The sequence below is a fragment of the Lolium perenne genome, chromosome 7, assembly GCF_019359855.2.
Source record: "Lolium perenne isolate Kyuss_39 chromosome 7, Kyuss_2.0, whole genome shotgun sequence".
In the NCBI taxonomy this organism is placed as follows: domain Eukaryota; kingdom Viridiplantae; phylum Streptophyta; class Magnoliopsida; order Poales; family Poaceae; genus Lolium; species Lolium perenne.
Window position 1 is genome coordinate 70,891,110 of NC_067250.2, and position 21,171 is coordinate 70,912,280.

Below are 21,171 nucleotides of genomic sequence, written 5' to 3' on the forward strand. Positions count from 1 at the left end.
ATACAAATGCAAACGCCACCTACGTTGTAGATGACATTCTTCGAGTTGTTGCGCCGGAGATAAAAGATGTGTTTCCATAGGCCCCAGTGAGGGTGGATGCCCAGGAAACACTCGCAAAGAGTGATGAAAATGGAGATGTGAAGGAGAGAGTTGGGGGTCAGCTGGTGCAGCTGGATCGCATAGATAAAAAGGAGGCCCCGGAGAAATTCATGGACAGGAATAGAGAGGCCACGAATGAGGAAGTCAACGAAGGTTACCCGGAAACCGATAGGAGGATGGGGCAAACTCTCATCTTCGGGCATCTGCATCGCTTCATTGTTAAGCAGACCCATCTTCTTCAGCATCTTCTTATCCTGCGCGGAAAGCTTTGACCTCTCCCATCCGGAGATCTTGGCCTTCTCCATGCGCTCTTTGGTGCCTGAAGCGCGGGACGTGTATCGCTTGGTGCGCGGAAGCATGGCGGAAGACATGGTGGAGAAAAGGGAGAAAGGAAGCAGAGTGCGGGCGCGAGGTGCTCGAGGAGGAAGAAGAACAGAGAGAGAAGATGTGTGGCGCAACAAAGGGGAAAAAGAGGAGTAGGGTAAGATTTTATAGAGGAATACGATGAAGCTCAGCCGTTGGATGAGAAGAGAGGAGATCCTGAGCTCTCTATGTTCTCGTGGGGTAAAAGGTCTTTTCACTTTAAATTTACTACGGGGATGTTACTGCGCGCGTGCCAGGAATATCGGAAGACGTGTGCGCGCCACTTGCGCGACGTGGAGAGCGTGCAGAAGTTTGGACCCACAAAACAGTGGTACACTAGGAGTCGTGGCTTTCGTCAGCATCGACGTCACAGTAAAGAAAACTTCGGGAGGTGGCGCAAAAAATAGCGGACAGAAAACTTCGAGAGATGAAGCAATATATAATTAAAAAATATTCGAGAGCTTATGCCCAGATGCAAGTACATGTTCATATGCTCGGGGGCTACTCTTATCAGAAGTATTGTGCGTACTTCTGATAAGATGGATACGTGAAAAGAAAAATATAGAGTTGATCAAAATAACAGAAGTTGAGCCTACAACCAAGTGCAAATACTCGGCTGTAGTCTCGGGGGCTACTCCCATTAGGAGCGCTGGTCGCGCACCCGATGAAATATGAAGGAGAAAAAGAAGAGAAAGTGTCAAGACAATATAGACTTGCATGTGAAGAAATCCCTTCGTACATCTTCGAGTTACATATAACTCGTCATGTACTCCCATCGGGAGATCAAGATATAATCCCACGAGTCAACTCAAATAAATAAAAAATTCCAGCAGCCGATAAAGTTACTCGACAAAATATTCTCAGAGCGCGTCTGCCGCGGAAAAAACTCTGAATGTTGTAACTCGAAAGAGATTACGAAGGTAAGACCCCAGGATATGTCCTGTGTGGCGTGGTATCGCACCCGAATGCGCTCTCCCACTATTATCCGTGTCAGCAGATGCGAAGAAAAATCATAGCGGACGCGTTAGGTACTCGATAAAATACTGTTGGGATTCGATTCACGATAAGTCCATAAGCGAAGCGTGTCGAATTACGCCAGTTTCCCAAGTTTGAGTCCAGGGACTTGAGCTTGAAGTAGGTTTTTGCGGGTTTGCCTAAGAGCAGTTAAACCTGATCCGTCAGATGAACCAGCCCCATCTACAATTATCCCTGTACTAGATAGACATTGAGCAAAATATTCATTATGATTCGAAAGTTTGTGAATATGCGACTTGGTTTTACGAGGGAGATTTTACTCGACTCTGCGAATCTCGGGGGGGGGCTACTGACATAGGTATGCCAAATAAGCATGCTAAATAAGACACCCGAGTTATCTGAAGAAAACATGAAGCCCGAAGAAACCGAAGCTTTGAAGGCCCAAAAGCTCATAGAACTTCGGATAAGGAAAATAGAGTTGCATTAGGAATAATATAGCAAAATAGGGAAGGCCCAATATGCATCTCGTTGTTTGTAACTTACACGGCACGAAAAGTCTCGGCTCCGCCTCCTATATAAAGGGGAGTCGAGGGAGAAATAAAGGATCGATTCTATTGTGAACGCACCACCGCAATTTCTGAGTCGAGCACCTTTTCGGCCGAACCTTCGAGATCTACTTGCACTCTACTTTCTACGAAATCCTAAGTCTATAATCTTTAGGCATTGACAAGTTAATCCCTTGTCAGGCGGTCCTCTTCACCAGCTTCGGCGCCTCTTCACACGTATCGCAAGGCTAGACAACGGACACGAAGCTCAAGCTATGTTTCTTTTCATTCTTGTATGCTTGTTGTTTTTCGTCTCCTATTAGCTGTTCTTCAGCACCATGTAACAACTTGCCGGCAACGGTCTTATTAATTTAAGGTAGACCTACGGCCTTCTGTTTAACATAACTAAAAACTAAAAACAGCAGGGTGATTGAAAAATAAGTGCTTGCTAACCAATCATTCCCTTGAACGTTCATGCAAATGCAAAAGGAGATGAGAAAGTATTAATTTGATAAGAAACTTGAAACGTAACTGTTTGTAAGTAAATGAAGCTATATTAAGTTACTATAAGTAGAGATGAGACAGTGACCGTGCAATTTTGTTCCCCTTCAATCAATAAAGTATCAAGCGAAGACAAATTAACTACCACATGACTATTACGTATTTCGAGAAAATACTTTAACTACTAATTTGATAAATGAAGTATAAGATATATATCATAAAAAATATACTATTGGAACTTCTTTTGAATATGAACCCAATAGTATAATTTTTGGCATATATCTTATTTTTTGTTGACAAAATTTGTAATCAAACTTCTTTCTCGAAATACATAATTGCTCTATAAACCGGTATGCAGGGAGTACATAATATGCCCCATTATTAACCACAATATTCACCTTATTTGCTAGCTCTTTGTAGCTAATGTGTATGAGATTTCCTTGGCAATATATCTCTGAAGTTGGTCATGCTACTTGTCAAGTGGCATAAATAAATATTGAAATCCACATATTTCAGCAATGTCTTATGCATGAACATCCAGACGATCGAACAAAAAAAACCAATATAATAGCATGAAAGGATGATAGTTATCAGTGAAATTAACATTACAAATCAAACATAATAAATTAATGAGCTTGCAACCATACAGTAAAATAGTCTCAGCATATGAATTTAAGTAACACAACAAAGAAGTGTGTTTAATAGCACTTTCAACATGAATGTACACTTTGACCTTGTCCCCGTTATATCTCATTTCAGTTGAATTTCTGTATGAAGCTGAGTATATGCGCACTAACTTCCTCTGGCTTCTCTTCATTTATGAAATGGCCAACATCTTTCATTACCACCACATCATCCAGCAATGGAACAAACTTCTTGAGTCCACCTTTGTGAATGAAATCTTGTATGCCCGCAGTGTGGTACGTCAAATCCAGATCGCCAACTATGAACTTGGTTGGTACTTTTATGTGATCTCCCGTCCATGGTGATGTTAGCTCCCATGTCCTAAACGTAGATGAAATGTGGTTATTATATACTAAGTTCATGACATTGTGTGATGCAATACGTATCTGACAAATCCATTTACACTAACATTTCTTCGAGGGATCAGCGGTTATCGTACTTTTACGAGTATAGTGCAGATAAATTGAGTATAATTTTTAATAAGGCACTTTCACAAAAATGGCATTATTGAACATAAATTAGGAAACTATTAACAGAATAAATACAGTGAACATATATTTGAGGCCATATCTAAATATATCAGATTGGTAATATGAAGGTTGGATGCACTATATTTTGGAACCAAAGAGTAACCGAAAATATTAATCCCTACGGTCTTGTATACATCGCCACAAACCCATATTCTAGGTACCAAGCAAACAAAGCCAAGTGGTATTTTAAATACCACGATTATTTATGTGCCAATGTTCTCAAGTTCCAGGCTAATTAAATATACTAAATGTAGTGGTTCTTTCTCTATAGTTGCATGCAATGTTTGCATTAATAAGCACCATCCTATGAGGTAAAAAGCTAATTAATGTATTTTTGATAGTGGCCTTGTATTAAGAAGATAGGAAGTATGATTTATTAAATTCTATCTTTAGCCCACAATGTTATTCCGAAAAGTCATTCATTGCCATATATTTAATTTATTTCCTTTTTATCATATAAAAATGATTTTATTGCACTTAAAATAACCCCAACCACATTCTTTGTTCTAACAAGGTGAACTTCCTCGTGGGACAGCCAATAAAAAAATCTTGAAAGAAAAGGTGTGTTCACCAATATATTTTGGAAAATATATTTGACACTCGCTCAAAAAACTCTAAATTATGTGATCCTTGTTCCTAAGACTACTTATAGTGAGAGTAACATTGCTAGTAACATCACACATCTTAATACGTTTTGATGATATGTCATGCCAATAAATGAAGATAGAGAGTGGGCTGGTAACTAGCTATGTTACCATAACATCACACACCCCAATGCAAGATGAGTCTACAACATACTAATAACACAATGAATGACACCACATATAAGTTACTGTCCACTATGAAGGTAATAACTTAGACTAGTAACATGGCATATGTTACTAATCTAAGTTCACTATGACCAGCCTAAATGATACGGTTCTTGCTTAAAAGGACAAAAGTAATTAGCTTAATTACTTGTTTAAGGCGCGGTAGTAGTTCAACCCCCCGGTGAAACCTGTCTTGTCAAATTGGGAGGTGTAATACTTGATGTCCTCCTCTGTGATCCAGCTCGGCAAGGGCACCTCATCGTCCGGTGATCCCCATCCTCCCTTTGGCATGAACAGCGGGCCAGGGGTACGATAAGCGAAGAATTTTCTTAGCACCTGCTCCGTGCCAAGGCGCGCGAATTCTGATTCGATTGCTCCTGGCTCCTGCAAATCAGTCACAATTTTTTCTGATGCAACTCTAGTGGCAGTATATATGATTTAACTAGAAAAGCAATGGATTTAGTCATGACGTTTCATGTATGTTCATTCTTTTTTACAGAAAGTAGAAGCGAATAAAACCGTATTGCAATACACGAATAAAAGATAACCAAACGGTTCTGCCGAATATATACCATGGAAATCCATTGGTTGGTAGCTTGAATCATCTGTGTGCAACTTATTATCCTAGGACGACATACGTACTATTCTTTCGTCTGTTTATTACGAGTGCTAGAGTCGGTCCTAATTAATCATGCAAAATTAGCCACCTACTCTGCCGGCCCTAAAGTTTAATCATATTTCATTTTGGCTTGACATTGCGTCACATACTGGCTTAATTTTTCACAGAAGAAACCAGCTAGAAGTAATTTCCCGTTGCGAGGAAATACTACCTCTGGTCGCTTTTAATTGACGTTGCTCCATACCTAGCTACGTGTATATAGTGAGCTAAGCCCGCGTCGATTAAAATCGAACAGAGGGAGTATAAGTAATATCAAATGACTAGAACAGAAATTAAGAACAGAAATTGATCCATCAAACAACTCAAGTCAGGCCGAAGAATAGGAATATATCAAATCAATAATTACTACACGGTTGTGTTGCACCAAGAGTCTTAGACTAGTCACAATAGTCAGTATCATATAGCAGTATCTGTTATCACCAGAATTTGACCGAGTCGGAGGTGGGCCACGATTGAGAAAGACTTGAAGATATACATGGAAGGAAAAACAAGAATTGGCCTTATGCACGAAGTTGGGCTGAATTGCCCATTGTATCTGTAATTTAGTGGATCGTATCTTTAGATTAAAAGTTAGAGTTTTACTCGTGCACGGTTAGGTGCACGTCCGAATTAGAAAGTCCGCTGGACTATAAATATGTATCTAGGGTTTATGGAATAAACAACAACACAACGTTCACCCCAAAAACAAACCAATCTCGGCGCATCGCCAACTCCTTCGTCTCGAGGGTTTCAATCAGGTAAGCGACATGCTGCCTAGATCGCATCTTGCGATCTAGGCAGCACAAGCCCCACGTTGTTCATGCGTTGCCCGTACTGAAGCGTCTTTGATGGCGGGCAACGTAGTTATCATAGATGTGTTAGGGTTAGCATGGCTCTTCGTATAAACATGCTTACGTAGTGCAACCCTCGCATGTCTAGCCGCCCTCACGCCTATCTCAGGCGTGGGGGCGGCACCCTGCTTGTTCATCATCTAGTAGATCTGATCCGTTACGATTGCTCCTTGCTCCGCAAGGATTAGTTTAATATCTGCAATAGTTAGGCCTTACGAAGGGGGGGAGGATCCAGCGGCACGTAGGGTGGCGTTCGCAAGTCCTAAACAGGATGTTCCGATGATCAACGTCACGTTGGTTGTGTGGCCTTGTTTAGGATCGGCTTACGAGCACCGTGCGTGGCCGCGAGGCCCAACCTGGAGTAGGATGATCCGATTATGCGGTGAAAACCCTAAATCGTCGTAGATCTCATTAGCTTTATCTTGATCAAGCAGGATCACCAGGTATTCGTGCACCCCGTACGGATCATGGGTGGATCGGCTCTTTGAGCCGATTCACAGGATAGCCTGAGAGCCGATCGAGGCTCTGATTTAATGTTTACGTGTATGCCATGCAGGAACTAAGCGAGGCATCCCCATCACCTTCCTGACCAGGTATAGGTCAGGTGGCACGCCCTTGCACTTCGCATCGCCGCGTGTGACCAGAAGAGCATTGCGGGCCGTCGCTCGGAGGGGTCTCAGCCAGCCGCAGCTCTAGGCTCTTCCCGGCTCTACCGTGTTGACAGGCCGCTGCCCGCCGGTGGGTTTTGGCGATCAACACATTCTGGCACGCCCGGTGGGACAATCATCTACATCAACCACATCGCCATCTACATCTGAGATGGCGGCGGACGGCACGCCAGTCACCTACGAGGAGCTGCCTGCTGAGCTCAAGAAGAAACATGACGAGATCAAGGCCACCCTCGAAGCCGACCTCATCGGCTCTTTTCAGAGAACCCGTACCCATGGCATCAGATGGAAGGGGTTCTCACCACAAGGTGCACTCGATGGGATAGATCTCTCTGCCCCGTCGGAGGAACGCACCAGGGCCCTTCGGCAGGAGATCAACTACTTGGTGGCTCACTCGCTACACCGCCACTCTGAAAACTTGGTCAACATGTTGGAGCGTCTCGCTCTGCGCGTGATCCAGGAGATCATGAGCCACCGCACTCGCCGTCAGGACCAGCTCTCGGGACGCACCAAGGAGAGTTGCCACTCCGATCCCGTCCACCGCTGCCATACGCGTTGGCAGCACCAGCTGAAGTGCCGGCTACACCGGCATTCGTCGTTTACAAGATCGGTGGTGACCCTAGTGACTACCAGTTCTTGGCTGAGGCGCCCAAGGAGATCCCTCAAGGATATGCATGCACGTATGTGCCAGATTGTGGCAACTGGCCACTCTCAAACCAGGCCACAACGTCAGGGACTCCGGCGCAAACAGGAGGAACGTCGGCAACAGAGCTTGAGAAGCAGACGTGGCTAACTAAGTACGCCACCCCGACGAAACTCCCGAGCCCAGCTCCTGCAGTTGGCTCAGAGCTGGAAAAGCAAACATGGCTGGCTAAGTACGCCACCCCGGCGAATCTTCGTAATACATCTCCTGCAGCCAGACGGTGGATCAGATCGCACCATACTGAGAGAAAAGTTCGGTATTATGCCTAAAAGTAGGGAATTCGGCTATTCCAAGACGTACCCCGACGAGTACGAGATGATCCCGCTGCCACCTACATCTCGCCTCCCTGACTTCTCCAAATTCGGTGGATCGGATGGCTCCGACTCCATCGAGCACATCGGCCGATATTTGGCGCAACTAGGACCGGCTTCGGTGTCGGATCAGCTACGCGTGAGGCTCTTTTCACGGTCCCTCACGGATCGGCTTTTGGATGGTATACCTCTTTGCCGGCAAATTCCATCCGATCTTGGAAGCAATTGGAAGAACAGTTCCATATGCAATACCATTCAGAAGCTTCCGAGTCTAGCATTGCCGATCTAGCACAACTACGTCAGAAGCGCGGAGAAACGGTGGCAGAGTACATCCAGCGCTTCAGAAATCTGAGGAACCGATGTTATTCGGTTCGTATAACCGAAAAGGAAGCCGAATCGGGCAAAGAGCTGGCCTTGCAACACAGCTCAAGGACATGGCCTCCCAAGCAGATTATCCTCGCCGGCGCACATGGTTCGTAAACTATCGGCATATGAACAGCGCCACCTGCACTGTACCAAGACAAGTTCAAGCGTGCAGTAGTCATGGTCGATACAGAGGAAGGTGAAGTGCTGCGGAGACCAAGAAATAGCGGTGGCTGAGTGGACTCGGGGAGGAACTCCCGTATCCCGCAAATGGGTAAAACCACCTCGGGCCGCCCAGGTGGATTTGATTTTGACGTGACCAAGACTAAACAAATCTTCGACCTCTGCTTAAGGAGAAACAGTTGACGATTCCCGAAGGTCTCAAGTTCCCTACGGCGCAAGAGCTAAACGGAAAGCCGTCTTGCAAATTCCACAACTCGCTTTCCCATGCCACCAACGATCGCAGGGTGTGGCGTCAGCACATCCAAGCGGCGATAGAGAAGGGGCGTTTAATTTTCAACCAATACGCCATGAAGGTAGACACCCAGCCCTTCCCCGCCGTTAATATGGTAGAAGTCATCTACCCCGAGGGCTGCCAGCCAGGTCCCACGTTCAGCGTCAACATGGTAGGGCACGGGAACCACTCGGCAAAGATGGAGATGAGGGCAGCTGCTCTCATAGCAAGGACACGAAGAGGCCGCTCCACGCGATCGGCTCCATCATGATGGCAAGCGCTACGTCACAGAGGGAGAAGTGAAGAACATAAGATATCAGCGACCTCTCTCTGATCACCTCCTCAACAAATATGTGAGTCAGTATGACCAACGCCGACGGTCCAACTATGATGATGAAGGAGATCGTCTGGCTAGAGAAGCCAGAAGGCATCGTCGGCAGGATCGCGATGAGGAGGAGCACGAGCGCCGTGCCACGGACAGGCCAAGGGAGCAAGAAGACAACGCCAGACACTGGGATTGCCCTTTCTTCAGACACTGCTGGGATTCAGGAATGAGCCGATTGCCCACAATCGGCAATTGCCCAGAATGCAACAAGAAGAAGAAGGAGGCAGCCAACGTGTCTGTGTTTGAGCGCTTAGGGCCTCTCCCACCACCAAGCAAACGCGCTGAGTCACCTCGTTGGGCAGATCTTGAGGATTCAGAAGACGAGGGACTAGAAGAAGAAGAAGACAGGTACCACCGTCCAAGGTGGTGCCCTGACGGACTCAGCCGTTCGCAGAAACGCAGGGTTCAGCGGTTGCGCGGCCTGGAGGAAGCCGAAAGGTTATACTTGCATACGTTGAGGAAGGCACGGCCTGATCTGGCTGCAAAGGTTCAGCGAGCCCTGAATGAAGAGGGTCGTCCACGGAGAATGGAGTGGCGCCCCAAACAAAGGAGAGCCGATGATGAGACATCGGCTGGCACGAACATGGTGTTCATCCTCCCTTCAGAGTTCAGTGCTCCAGGGTTAGATGAGACATCCGTGGCACAACTTGACTGCGGCCCACGGCCGGTTATCTTTGAGAAGCCACAAGATAAGAGCTACAGGCATCTGAAGGCCCTGTATTTGCGAGGATATATCGATGGGAGAAAATCGGCCAGTAAAAAAAAAAAAAAACAAAAAAATTTACAGCCGATGCAAGGGCATCGACGTTAGAATTGAAAGACAGCCGATGCACAACCATCGACTTTAGCAGAAATTATGCAATGTCTATCGAGTCTCCACCAGATCCAGGCCAACGGTGGTACCTTCTGTTGCCTCGAGTGAGTAAAACAATGGAAACTTCTTCAGCCACTTCGAGCCGATCCGGGTTCCTGAACCCCGTTGTCAAGGATTTCTAATCTTTAGGACGAAAGATTATCGGCTAACGGAGGAAGAAAAGGGATCGGCTTTGGCGCATTCTCTCTGACATTCTCGCCTCGAGTAAGGCTCGGGGGGCAGCAGGCCTGGTGGATGCTCTCTTTTGCTCTGTTTAAAGAGCCGATTGGGGATACTATCGGCTGATCCTTCATTGCAACCTTCTTCACGATGATGAGTACTGAAGAGGATTATTGGGTTTGGTTAGAAAGTTCAAAGGCTTTCCTGAAAGATCCTGCATCAGTTGAGGAAGGGAAGGGTGAAATTCAAAGGACCGGTGTGGTACTATCGGCTCATTACGCATTGGCAAAGGGGGCGAATCGGCAAGGTCAGTAGAAGGAGGAATCGGCTAAATTAAACTCAAAGGAAATCGGCAAGATCAAATTGGGGAAAGTTCTTCATTGATTAGATTTCTTACATAAAAGAGCTGATTGCTCTCAAAAGGAAGTACTAGGGGATACATTGCCCCATCTACTACTACTGGCCCTATTCTAGAGGTCCTGTCTACGGGCCATCACTGCCCTCGTCGTCGCCGCCGTCGCCGCTGCTCGGCTGCTCCCGGCGGGCTCGCTGCCGCTCCAATGGCCGCCGACCGGGTCCTCGTTGTCTTCATCCTCTTCGTCAGCGGCGTCCTCGTCGCTGTCGAAGTCGCTAAGATTGCCCGGCCAAGGGCAGAACCGCTTGGCCGGCGGCTCGTCGGAGGAGCTCTCGTCGTCGTCCTCCTCCTCCTCTTCCTGCTCCTCCTCCTCCCCGGAAGAGGTGAAGTCGCAGGAGAAGCTGTCGTCGTCGCTCTCCTCCTCCGTTGCCCCAACGGCGAGGAAGCGGAGGTCGCTCTCCCCGTCCGTCGAGGACTGGTCGTCCTCGGACCAGATGGAGAAGTCGTGGTCTGACTCCTCCCCGGCCGCAATGGCGCGGCGGATGTTCGCTGCATGGACCTCTGCCGGATTATACTCCGGCGTCGGCTCACGGGATGCGGAGGACTGGCTGGAAGGACCCGATGGAGCAGAGGAGGAAGAAGACATGGTGGCAGGAGGGCTTTTGGAGTGCTAGTGCGATGGAGATACGGAGGAGAACTGTGCGTAGCGGTTAAATAAAAGGAGATATAGTGGAAATTCAATGCCACAGCAGTTTCCGAGGAAGTGGTGCCTAAGAAGAAAAAAAACTGCCAGATCACGCGGAGAAGTTGAGGAGGCAGGGCATCATGATGAAGGATACTGCGACGGTTCTGCCACGACATGACCCGACGAAGGAAAACAGAGTGATTTTGGAATTACCAATTCCAAAACCAGGGGGGCATGTGTTATCACCAGAATTTGACCGAGTCGGAGGTGGGCCACGATTGAGAAAGACTTGAAGATATACATGGAAGGAAAAACAAGAATTGGCCTTATGCACGAAGTTGGGCTGAATTGCCCATTGTATCTGTAATTTAGTGGATCGTATCTTTAGATTAAAAGTTAGAGTTTTACTCGTGCACGGTTAGGTGCACGTCCGAATTAGAAAGTCCATTTGGACTATAAATATGTATCTAGGGTTTATGGAATAAACAACAACACAACGTTCACCCCAAAAACAAACCAATCTCGGCGCATCGCCAACTCCTTCGTCTCGAGGGTTTCAATCGGGTAAGCGACATGCTGCCTAGATCGCATCTTGCGATCTAGGCAAAGCACAAGCCCCACGTTGTTCATGCGTTGCCCGTCTTGAAGCGTCTTTGATGGCGGGCAACGTAGTTATCATAGATGTGTTAGGGTTAGCATAGCTCTTCGTATAAACATGCTTACGTAGTGCAACCCTCGCATGTCTAGCCGCCCTCACGCCTATCTCGTGCGTGGGGCGGCACCGCTTGTTCATCATCTAGTAGATCTGATCCGTTACGATTGCTCCTTGCTCCGCAAGGATTAGTTTAATATCTGCAATAGTTAGGCCTTACGAAGGGGGGGAGGATCCAGCGGCACGTAGGGTGGCGTTCGCAAGTCCTAAACAGGATGTTCCGATGATCAACGTCACGTTGGTTGTGTGGCCTTGTTTAGGATCGGCTTACGAGCACCGTGCGTGGCCGCGAGGCCCAACCTGGAGTAGGATGATCCGATTATGCGGTGAAAACCCTAAATCGTCGTAGATCTCATTAGCTTTATCTTGATCAAGCAGGATCACCAGGTATTCGTGCACCCTGTACGGATCATGGGTGGATCGGCTCTTTGAGCCGATTCACAGGATAGCCTGAGAGCCGATCGAGGCTCTGATTTAATGTTTACGTGTATGCCATGCAGGAACTAAGCGAGGCATCCCCATCACCTTCCTGACCAGGTATAGGTCAGGTGGCACGCCCTTGCACTTCGCATCGCCGCGTGTGACCAGAAGAGCATTGCGGGCCGTCGCTCGGAGGGGTCTCAGCCAGCCGCAGCTCTAGGCTCTTCCCGGCTCTACCGTGTTGACAGGCCGCTGCCCGCCGGTGGGTTTTGGCGATCAACAGTATCATGCATATAATATTAGTGTATGATACTACATGTACAATGCAAGGTGTCATGTAGCAGTATCATAGTAGTAGTACTTTTCTTATATTTATTGATTTGTAGTATTCCAATGCAAATATGTGTACAATATTTATTTGATTTTTTTTTTGTTCTTAGGTGCTATGATACCGTATCTACGTATGGTACCACTGCAATCTCTCTTGTCATTAATTGGAGTGATATATCAGCTTTTTTGCATGCATAAAATGCATAATACTACCTATAATACATTCATTATATTGCTTTGTTACTAATATTATATGCATGATACTACCTATAATACATTCATATAATTCAAATGGTGTGTATCCGTGTGCTTGTTAGCTTTTTATGGCGAGTTATTATCCTATTGCTTTGTATTTCCTCTATTTGGAAATAAGTGTCACAGATTTATCTACATTTGCATGGATTAATGGATATGTGCCAGTCTACGTACTAAAATGTGTATGTATTAATGGATATATGCGAATCTAGATAAATCTACGACATTTATTTATGAATGGATATACGCTAATCTAGATAAATCTGCGACATTGATTTCTGAATGGATATATGCGAATCTAGATGAATCTATGACATTTATTTCTGGATGGATATACGCTAATCTAGATAAATCTGCGACATTGATTTCTGAATGGATATATGCGAATCTAGATGAATCTATGACATTTATTTCTGGATGGATATACGCTAATCTAGATAAATCTGCGACATTGATTTCTGAATGGATATATGCGAATCTAGATGAATCTATGACATTTATTTCTGGATGGTATATGCTAATCTAGATAACTAGTCCTACAAAATCGACCACCTAGGTGCTATGTTTAATTGAGATTTTGCGCTAAGCACTACGTCATGGTGGAAAAAAATACTCTCTACATTTATTTTAAAAAAAATATCAAAGATTTGTCTAAATTTGAATGCATTTAGAAATTTGACGTGAGACAATACCCTTTCCATCCCACATCTCAACTCACTCGGCCAGGAAATGGAATTGAAGCCTTGCTTTTACGCAATTTGTACTAACCAATTCCTAGTACAGAGTTAACGAACTACGCTTTAATCATAGCGTCCTGGTCCGTGGTTCCACAAGAAAGTAAAAGTGATGTCACATGGCAAGAAGACGAAAGAAGTGGCATCCATCAAACAACTCAAATCGGGCAAAAGCTACTACAGTAGAACCGAAGCATGGCAAGAATACAAAAGCAGCAATTCTCTGGTGGCATGGTAGGTACCTGGATGCGGCAGATGTAGTACTCGTCGCCGAAGAGAGCCTTCAGCCCGTCGACGGGCCTCCTCGCCGGACTGCGGGGAGTGAACGCGACGCTGAGGGCGACCAGCGCCCTCACCTTGTCCGGCCGGAGCATGCACAGGTGCCACGCCATCACGGCGCCCCAGTCGTGCGCCACCACGAACACCTGCTTCTCTCCGAGCGAGTCGACGAGCGCCACGAGGTCGCCGACGATATGCAGCGCCGTGTACTGCTCCGAGGAGGGCGGAGCATCGGAGCCGCCGTAGCCGCGCAAGTCGGGGGCCACTGCGCGGTAGCCCGCGGAGGCGAGGGCCAGCATCTGGTGCCGCCACGTGTACCACAGCTCCGGGAACCCATGGAGGAGCAGGACCGTGGGCGCGACGGAGGCCGGGCCGGCCTCGGCGACATGGAGGTGAACGCCGGTGTGGAGCTCCACGGTGCGGTGGGTGATGGTTACGCTGGACTCGTCGGAGGCCATGGGTGGGGATGGAGCGAGGCGAGGAGAGGACGGGGGGAGTAGGCAGGAGCAGAATGTGTCGCAGAGCTCGTGGAGGCAGGTCCTGATCATGGATGGCGAGCAATACAAACTGTGTTGGTTGCCGTGCCTTGTGTAGTTGTGTCGATCGGCGGCGACGTGACGATGGAGAGTGGGGGCGCGCACGTACGTGTCGTTTTATAGACCGCCTGCGCTTTAGAACCGTGTTCCGCGCGCATGGCCCCAAGCTTTTTGCACCGTTAGCATGTGTTAGCTTACGGTGCTACCTTTCGTCATGATAATTAATCTGCCGGTTGTGATTTCAAAAGATTGGATTCTTCAGTGAACTCACAAGCAACCAATGGACAGCAAAAAAGGAACGCACATCACAACTTTTCTTCTTCTGTTTGGCTTTGCCCATAATGCTTACGACTTTATTTAATTATTATTATCAAATGATTTTTTTTCACCAGTACCATTTTTTGTGGGTAATTAACACGAATAAATATTAAATTGGATAAGTACTTCCTCTTTCCTGAATTAATAACATGTCGCAGATTCATTTTAAGTGTACAGATGCATGTCAAATATTTGGGCTTGCTAGGAATTAACTACAAAAAATGAGCTAGTACATGCTAGGAATCACTTTGAGTTCCTTTAATTAAATAACTTCTTGAAAATTCTGTGAACGTCCACCTACAATGTTTGTTAGTTAAATGAAACCTCGCACAAAATATTTGTCAGTAATATTTGGCAGAATTTGAAATCACATAATTTTTGATATAGTGCCTTTTTATTTCATTTTATTGGTGGAAATTAAAGTTAACTAAATGATTAGCTCGGTCATGTGGCAAGACATGAACACTAAATGATTAACTAGTAGGAGTACGAGCTTGCAGACGATTAGCGGATCACGGTGTCTCACGTTCAGACACTAAAGCGAGTGGACATATGGGTGGCAATTGAGATTAGTTAGCAATCGATCGTGGATTAGTTGTAACTACAGTTTAAGGAAAAAAGCATGGACTAAAGCTAGAACTCTATCATCGAACTTTCAGGCAAGACTACCACACCGTGCTCCCTCCCCGCCGACGGCTCCCCTGCCTCGCCTCCTCTCTTTCCCGCCGTTCAGGCTGCTGCGCCTCACTCCGCCAGCCCCCTTGTTCCTCTCGGAGATGTGGCATCGCCGCCTGCACTCGTCTATACTCGTCTTTGATCCAGATCTGTATCGGGTGCCTGACAGGTACTCCATGGAGCGAAATTTTGACAGAAGAGACCACCTGCCCCAATTCATTGATAAAAAGGACCACCTGTGAGGCAAATTGACAAAAAAGACCACCTTGTGTGTGGCGGCAGCGCCCCCAGGCGACACGTGGAGGGTGCCGCCGGACTGGGTGGCGGCAGGGGTCCGCCGTCGAAGTGTGTGGCGGCACGTTAACCGCTGCTGCTCGCCGTCAGGCCGCCGTCCGTCGAGGTGGGCCATGCCGCCATCGCATGGGGCGGCAGGGTGACGTGGAGGATGCCTCCACACCCGGTGGAGGCAGGTCCCGCCATGATTCGGCCGGCCGACATGTGCTGCTGACACTGACTAAAGAGCTGCTGACACTGACTAAAGAGCTGACTGCACTGATTTAAAGGTCTGCTGAAACTGTCAGAGTTTCCCGCTCGATACAGGAAATTAACCACCGAAAGCGGCCTATATGCGTAGGAATTCTGTGCTGATACAGCAATTAGAGCACGGACAGCCGATACCAATAATTCTGCACTAATTTTTTGGTACTGTTCACACTAATTGAAGGCTATATAAGTCGGCTTCCCCGCATAGAAATCGAAGCAGCAGGATCGAGTTTGCCTTCTCCGCGTCTCTGTTTCGTGCGCAAAATATTGGAGTGAGTATGAGTGTGCCTTGCTCGGACCAGGATTTTAGGCCGATGAAGGGGAAGAATGCAAGCTTGCCACCGGGGGTGAGAGCAGAGAGGTGTTGGTGCGGCCGCCTTGCGAAGGTGAAGGAGGTGGTTGATTTTTCAGATAAGTTCGGCATGAAATATTACATGTGCGCGAGCTATGATCATGATCCACCCAGACAATCAAGTTCATCGTCCTCAAGGCCTGCGGTATGTTCTAACAGCATGATTAAAAAATTAATTGTATGTCATTAATTTTTGTTTATTAACCGTATTATTTGTGTTGTAGTCTCCCCCGCCCCTTTGCATGTGGTTTCATTGGATAGACCAGGAGCAGCCGGATTGGGCACGCCGTGAGGTGGAGGAAAAACAGCGGCGTGCATGGGCAATGTTCCATGAGGAAGAGCGTTTCGAAAAGGCTATTGCTAATGATAAAGCAGAAAGAGAGAGACAGATACAAAAATTAAGGGCGGAGCAAGCTCGAAATCGTGAGGTGAATCAGAAGAGGATGGATGATGAGGTTGCACGTAGGTATGCAGAGGAAGAGGTGCGCAGAGAGGCCCGTGAAGCGGAGAGGAAGAGATTAAGGGAAAGAGCCGCCGAGGCGCAAGCGGCAGAAGAACGCGGCGACAAGTCCGGAAAATGGCCACGGTGGACACAGGGCAAATAGAGTGATCTGTTGTACTAGCTATGTATGTTAATTTCTGTTTTACTTTCGCGTTGTATCTTAAAATTCATTGCAGTTATTATGTTGTATCTTAAACGTTTTTACTTATGTTGCATCTTCATTATTGGAGTTAATTTAGAAATAAAACTTATTGGAACTAATATTAATATTTCTCCGAGATACATAGAAAAATGTCTCATACATAGATTAAATGTCTGTCGCGCGCATACATAAATGTGTATCATTCCTCTCGACGACGACGACGTTGCTGCCGTGGCTTTCGACCGGAAGGCGACAACCGGGGACGAGGGGGATGAGGTGGGCGCAAACCTCGGCCGTACTGATTTTCCTCATCCTCTGTACTTGGATCATCTGCTGGTGATGGAGTATGAAATACGTATGGAGATTCCTGATTTGGGGGAATCAAACTGGCATCTGAGCTGAAAATAGGACCTCCGAAGAATTCTTCAACTATCCCGGTAACATGATCGCGAGGTTGTTGGGAAGTGCTGCCGTAGTATTGTGGTTGCTGCGTCATATCAGGCCATGTCGGGATTAAAGATTCCTGCGTATTGAATGGCTCCGTCAGAAACATGCACGCAATAATCATGTATGTAATTAACATGCATTAACCTGAGTTGGGTATTGCGATTGCATGTGGTCACGACCACGAAGTGGAGGCATATTGTGGCCTAAACCAGCTCCAATGTTGGACCACGTAGGGTCAACAGATTCCTGCGAACGTAAACGACATGTTATTAGTAGGCATGTAAATAATCACGTGTTGGTAGGTAATTATTAAATATGAGCATACCTGAGTGTTGAATCTTTGCGAGTATTCGCCTTCTGTGTAGGAGAATCGTTGTCCAGATGGATATGACGGAAAATGATCGTCCTCCTAATACAATTGGAAAAAAATGTGTCATTGTTGTAAGTTCAGAAGGAATGTATGTACGCATGTTGATTACCTGTGTGGCGCCATGGCGTTGAGATATGTGTGCTGACTGTGATCGTTCAAGTAGAGATGAGTCGCGTCGTGGATTAGATGTATGCGAGGTAGAGGGAACTGGTACGGTCGGTGTGGCGGATGGCTGGCTCACACGTACCATATTCGGTCTGTTCGACGGTGCGTCCGGCATATCGAATGCTCGACTGACAACATCATCATTACGGCTGCAACCAAGACGCCTAAGCCCTTTAATGGCAGTATTAAAAATACGTTTTACCATGGATTTTCCCTCCGTACTATCCATGTTGCGCAAGTTCAAAGTGTCCTGGGCGTCCTGTGCGATCTGCCTGAACTCGTCAATCTGAATGGAATTAAAAAATTAATATTGCTTATAAACACATATTTTCTTAATTACAATTATATAACAAGTACCGAAGTGTCACGGTGGTAAGCTGAGGCCCATGTGAGGTGTGTCGGACTCGATGGTGGGGGACCGGTGAGGAGAGTCCGTGTGCTAACGCGATACCATTCATTATACGTTGGCAGTATCTCACCGTTGTACCTTCTGCATCAGTGATAAATTACATTAGAAGGTACATGATGATAAGATGAATTAAAATATGTAATTACCTATTTTCGCGTACTCCATCGGACTCTACTTCATCAATCCATTTCGTAATCCATGTTTGATTACGCTGACTCCAGTCGAAACAACTCAGGCCTTTATTGTCTTGCCTACAATCCAATAAATTTTATTACACAATGAAATAGATTAATTGAAGTGCAATTCATTGTTTCTATTACAGTGACCGAACTTACGTATGAACATCAGCAACAAGGCGTCTTGGTGATGGTGGGGGAATATCCTGATGCTTACCAAACTGCCGCATGACACGCTCTGGGTTGTATGGCTCAACCATCCAAATAAAGAGTAGGTTGCATCGTGTGAACCACAACCGTATGTCTCGCAGCATATCTGGTGGTGGTTTAACAAGACCCCTGACAATGTACACGTCATGTTCCGTATATGGGTCCCATTTGACCATGGTCTCTTGTAGCTCCTCAAACTGTTGGTGGTATTCGGGGTAGCAACCGTGTGCTACATTATTTGACCACCTTTTTTTTGCATGTACCCAACGACTTCCAAAAGTAAGAGGGGCATATTGTTCGGTCTTACCGCCGTATGGGTGAATTGGGTTCAGGATGCGGGGACGCCCAACTGGTAGGTACTCCCACGACCATAGCTGAAGAAACTCTGCGCTTACAGCAAGTATATGTCCCTTTGAAGATGCCCTGGTTTTCTTTGTTGCATCACACAACCCCCTATAGGTATACGCGAGCATTGCAGAACCAAAGCTGTATAAAGGGCTGGGTGGTGGAGGCAAATCTACTATGTTCTCGGCTATCTTAATAAGACCCGGGAGCACAATATCACCATGGGACGAAGGAAACATTATACCAAATAGGTACAGTAAATACGCAAAAAGATGTCGGCTCATGATCGCAGCATCTGCTTCAGCTGGTAACTCTTGAAAATTATTGACCAACCAGCTTAGAGGGACCCCCCTTGGACGTGACCCTCCGCGGCTCGTAGCAGGCATTGCCACGCCAAGACGGTCCTGTACCTCAGTCGGCCAAATACTAGAATAAGCGGCAGGGACCAAAGGAGTACCCTTGATTGGCAGGGCTGTGATCATGGAAACATCTTTCAGCGCAGGAGTCAGCTCCCCACAACTTAAGTGGAAGGTGTGGGTTTCAGGTCTCCAACGATCAACAAGGGCCGATAGAAGAGATGGGTCTAACGTGAACTTCTCCTTGCTCGATGTCAGCTTAGAAAATGGTAGAAGTCCATGGGCCCTGAGATGTTCCTCATAAACACTGTTAACAAGAAACATGTTCTTAATGGTTCGTACCCTGAAGACCGGAGGTGGGTTTGAGTGCGCATTCGGGTTCAACCAGAGGTGGCAACGGTGTCCGGCGTCGCAGGATCTTCGCAACAGGTCTGGCAAATCCGACATCATAACCTGCATCCATCGATGGTATAATCATACATTAATACATTAATCAGACATTCATAAAAGTTTAATTAAAATATTTTATTACAGCACACCAAACATATAATAATACATTAATACATGTCTCTTTATTACACCAAACATACAAATATTTGAAAACAAAAAATTACATCATGTAGGGTTATTGTTGGTGCGGTAAGGGCATTCCCTTCGCGCATGACCGGGGCATCTGCAAAGGCGACAACGTCGAGGTTCTCCTGCCTGGCTATGATCCATGTCATTCCTATGACGACGAGATTGGCGTCATCCCCTCGCGGTTCTCTTCAATGTCGGGTCCGGAACCCATTTGGTAGTTCTTTCTGGAAACTCGTACCTATAGTGTCCGTTGAGTCCCCAGGTCCAGAACTCACCGTTCCAAGTTCCGAGTAGGTTCTGGATGTTGAAGTAGGGAGATATGTAGTTCTCCACACTGATGTTCTGTGCTGCAGCCGCCCTAAGGACATGACTACATGGGTATCCTAAAAGCTTGGGCTTGTTGCAACTGCATTCACACGTGTTGGGGCCGAGTTGAACAGCTTGCTTTCTCGATCCTCTATGGTGGCCTTTCACATACTTGGCTCGTACGTGGATTTCCCACTTATTATTAAGTGCATCAATTTGACGAAACCCATGACTTTTGGATTTTTCAGCTTTCTCATCCAAATGTCGTTGCATCTTTTCAGACCATTGCTTGTTCATCACATACCGTGTGTTTGCGACCTGCACTCTGTCTGCAAAGTATGACAGAGTCCGGTTCCAAGTTTCAGTAATCAAGGCTGTGATAGGGAGGGCTCGCACACCTTTCAGCACGCCATTGTAAACCTCTGACATGTTGCTGGTCATTATGCCGTACCGAGCCCCTGAGTCGTGAGCTTGCGCCCACTTACTTAAATCAGGGCAGTTCTGATTAATCCATGTACTCAAATTTATTTCAGTCCTCCGGCCCCTCCGGTCTTCTCTCGGCGGCAAGGCAGCACTCTCGATTTCTTTGTTGATTCCAGCCCAAATAGCATTCATCTTCGCCCCAGTCTTCTGCATGCACATCCTCTTAAATAGCTTGAACCAGTCCTTGTTCTTGAACTTTGAGTAAAAATTGGCAGCCAGGTGCCTCATGCACCACCTTGTCTCCAGGTCGGGCCACCCCCAGAGAGGGTCCGATGAATTCTTGATTATTTCGAGAGCGCTCAAAAGGCCTGTGTTGCGATCTGATATGATGCAAACATCGGGCCGATCTATCACGACTCCCATCTTCAAGCAGCTGAGGAACCATAACCAGCTATCTTTGTTTTCACTCTCGACAAGTGCATAGGCAATAGGCAAGAGCTGATTATTTGCGTCAGCTGCGATCGCCACCAAGAGTGTGCCCTTGTACTTTCCTGTGAGAAAGGTACCATCTATTGACAGCACAGGGGCGGCGGTGATGGAATGCACGTATAGTCC

The 21,171-nt window shown here is 46.7% G+C and overlaps 1 protein-coding gene and 1 long non-coding RNA gene across 2 annotated transcripts; both read right to left on the reverse strand.

Annotated features, from left to right (window-relative positions):
* Positions 1-3,030: 3,030 nt before the first annotated feature.
* LOC127317137 (epoxide hydrolase 1) lies at positions 3,031-14,310 on the reverse strand. Its single transcript, XM_051347659.2, has 3 exons — positions 13,666-14,310; positions 4,655-4,890; positions 3,031-3,488 (listed from the first exon to the last, which is right to left on the reverse strand). The coding sequence occupies exons 1-3, from the start codon at positions 14,248-14,250 to the stop codon at positions 3,239-3,241; spliced, it is 1,071 nt and encodes a 356-aa protein (XP_051203619.1). The 5' UTR covers positions 14,251-14,310; the 3' UTR covers positions 3,031-3,238.
* A 2,697-nt stretch (positions 14,311-17,007) lies between these two features.
* LOC127317139 (uncharacterized) lies at positions 17,008-17,824 on the reverse strand. The gene is made up of 4 exons (XR_011748501.1): positions 17,697-17,824; positions 17,543-17,626; positions 17,362-17,463; positions 17,008-17,293 (listed from the first exon to the last, which is right to left on the reverse strand). It is a non-coding gene; the product is annotated as an uncharacterized lncRNA (long non-coding RNA).
* Positions 17,825-21,171: the final 3,347 nt, after the last annotated feature.

Excerpts from the sequence above, each read along its gene's own strand:
- LOC127317137 (XM_051347659.2), bottom strand. The coding sequence starts at position 14,250 with ATGATCAGGACCTGCCTCCACGAGCTCTGCGACACATTCTGCTCCTGC. Across the intron at positions 4,891-13,665 it reads ACTACATCTGCCGCATCCAG|GAGCCAGGAGCAATCGAATC; the intron begins GTACCTACCATG and ends ACTGATTTGCAG. Across the intron at positions 3,489-4,654 it reads TACTACCGCGCCTTAAACAA|GACATGGGAGCTAACATCAC; the intron begins GTAATTAAGCTA and ends ATCTACGTTTAG.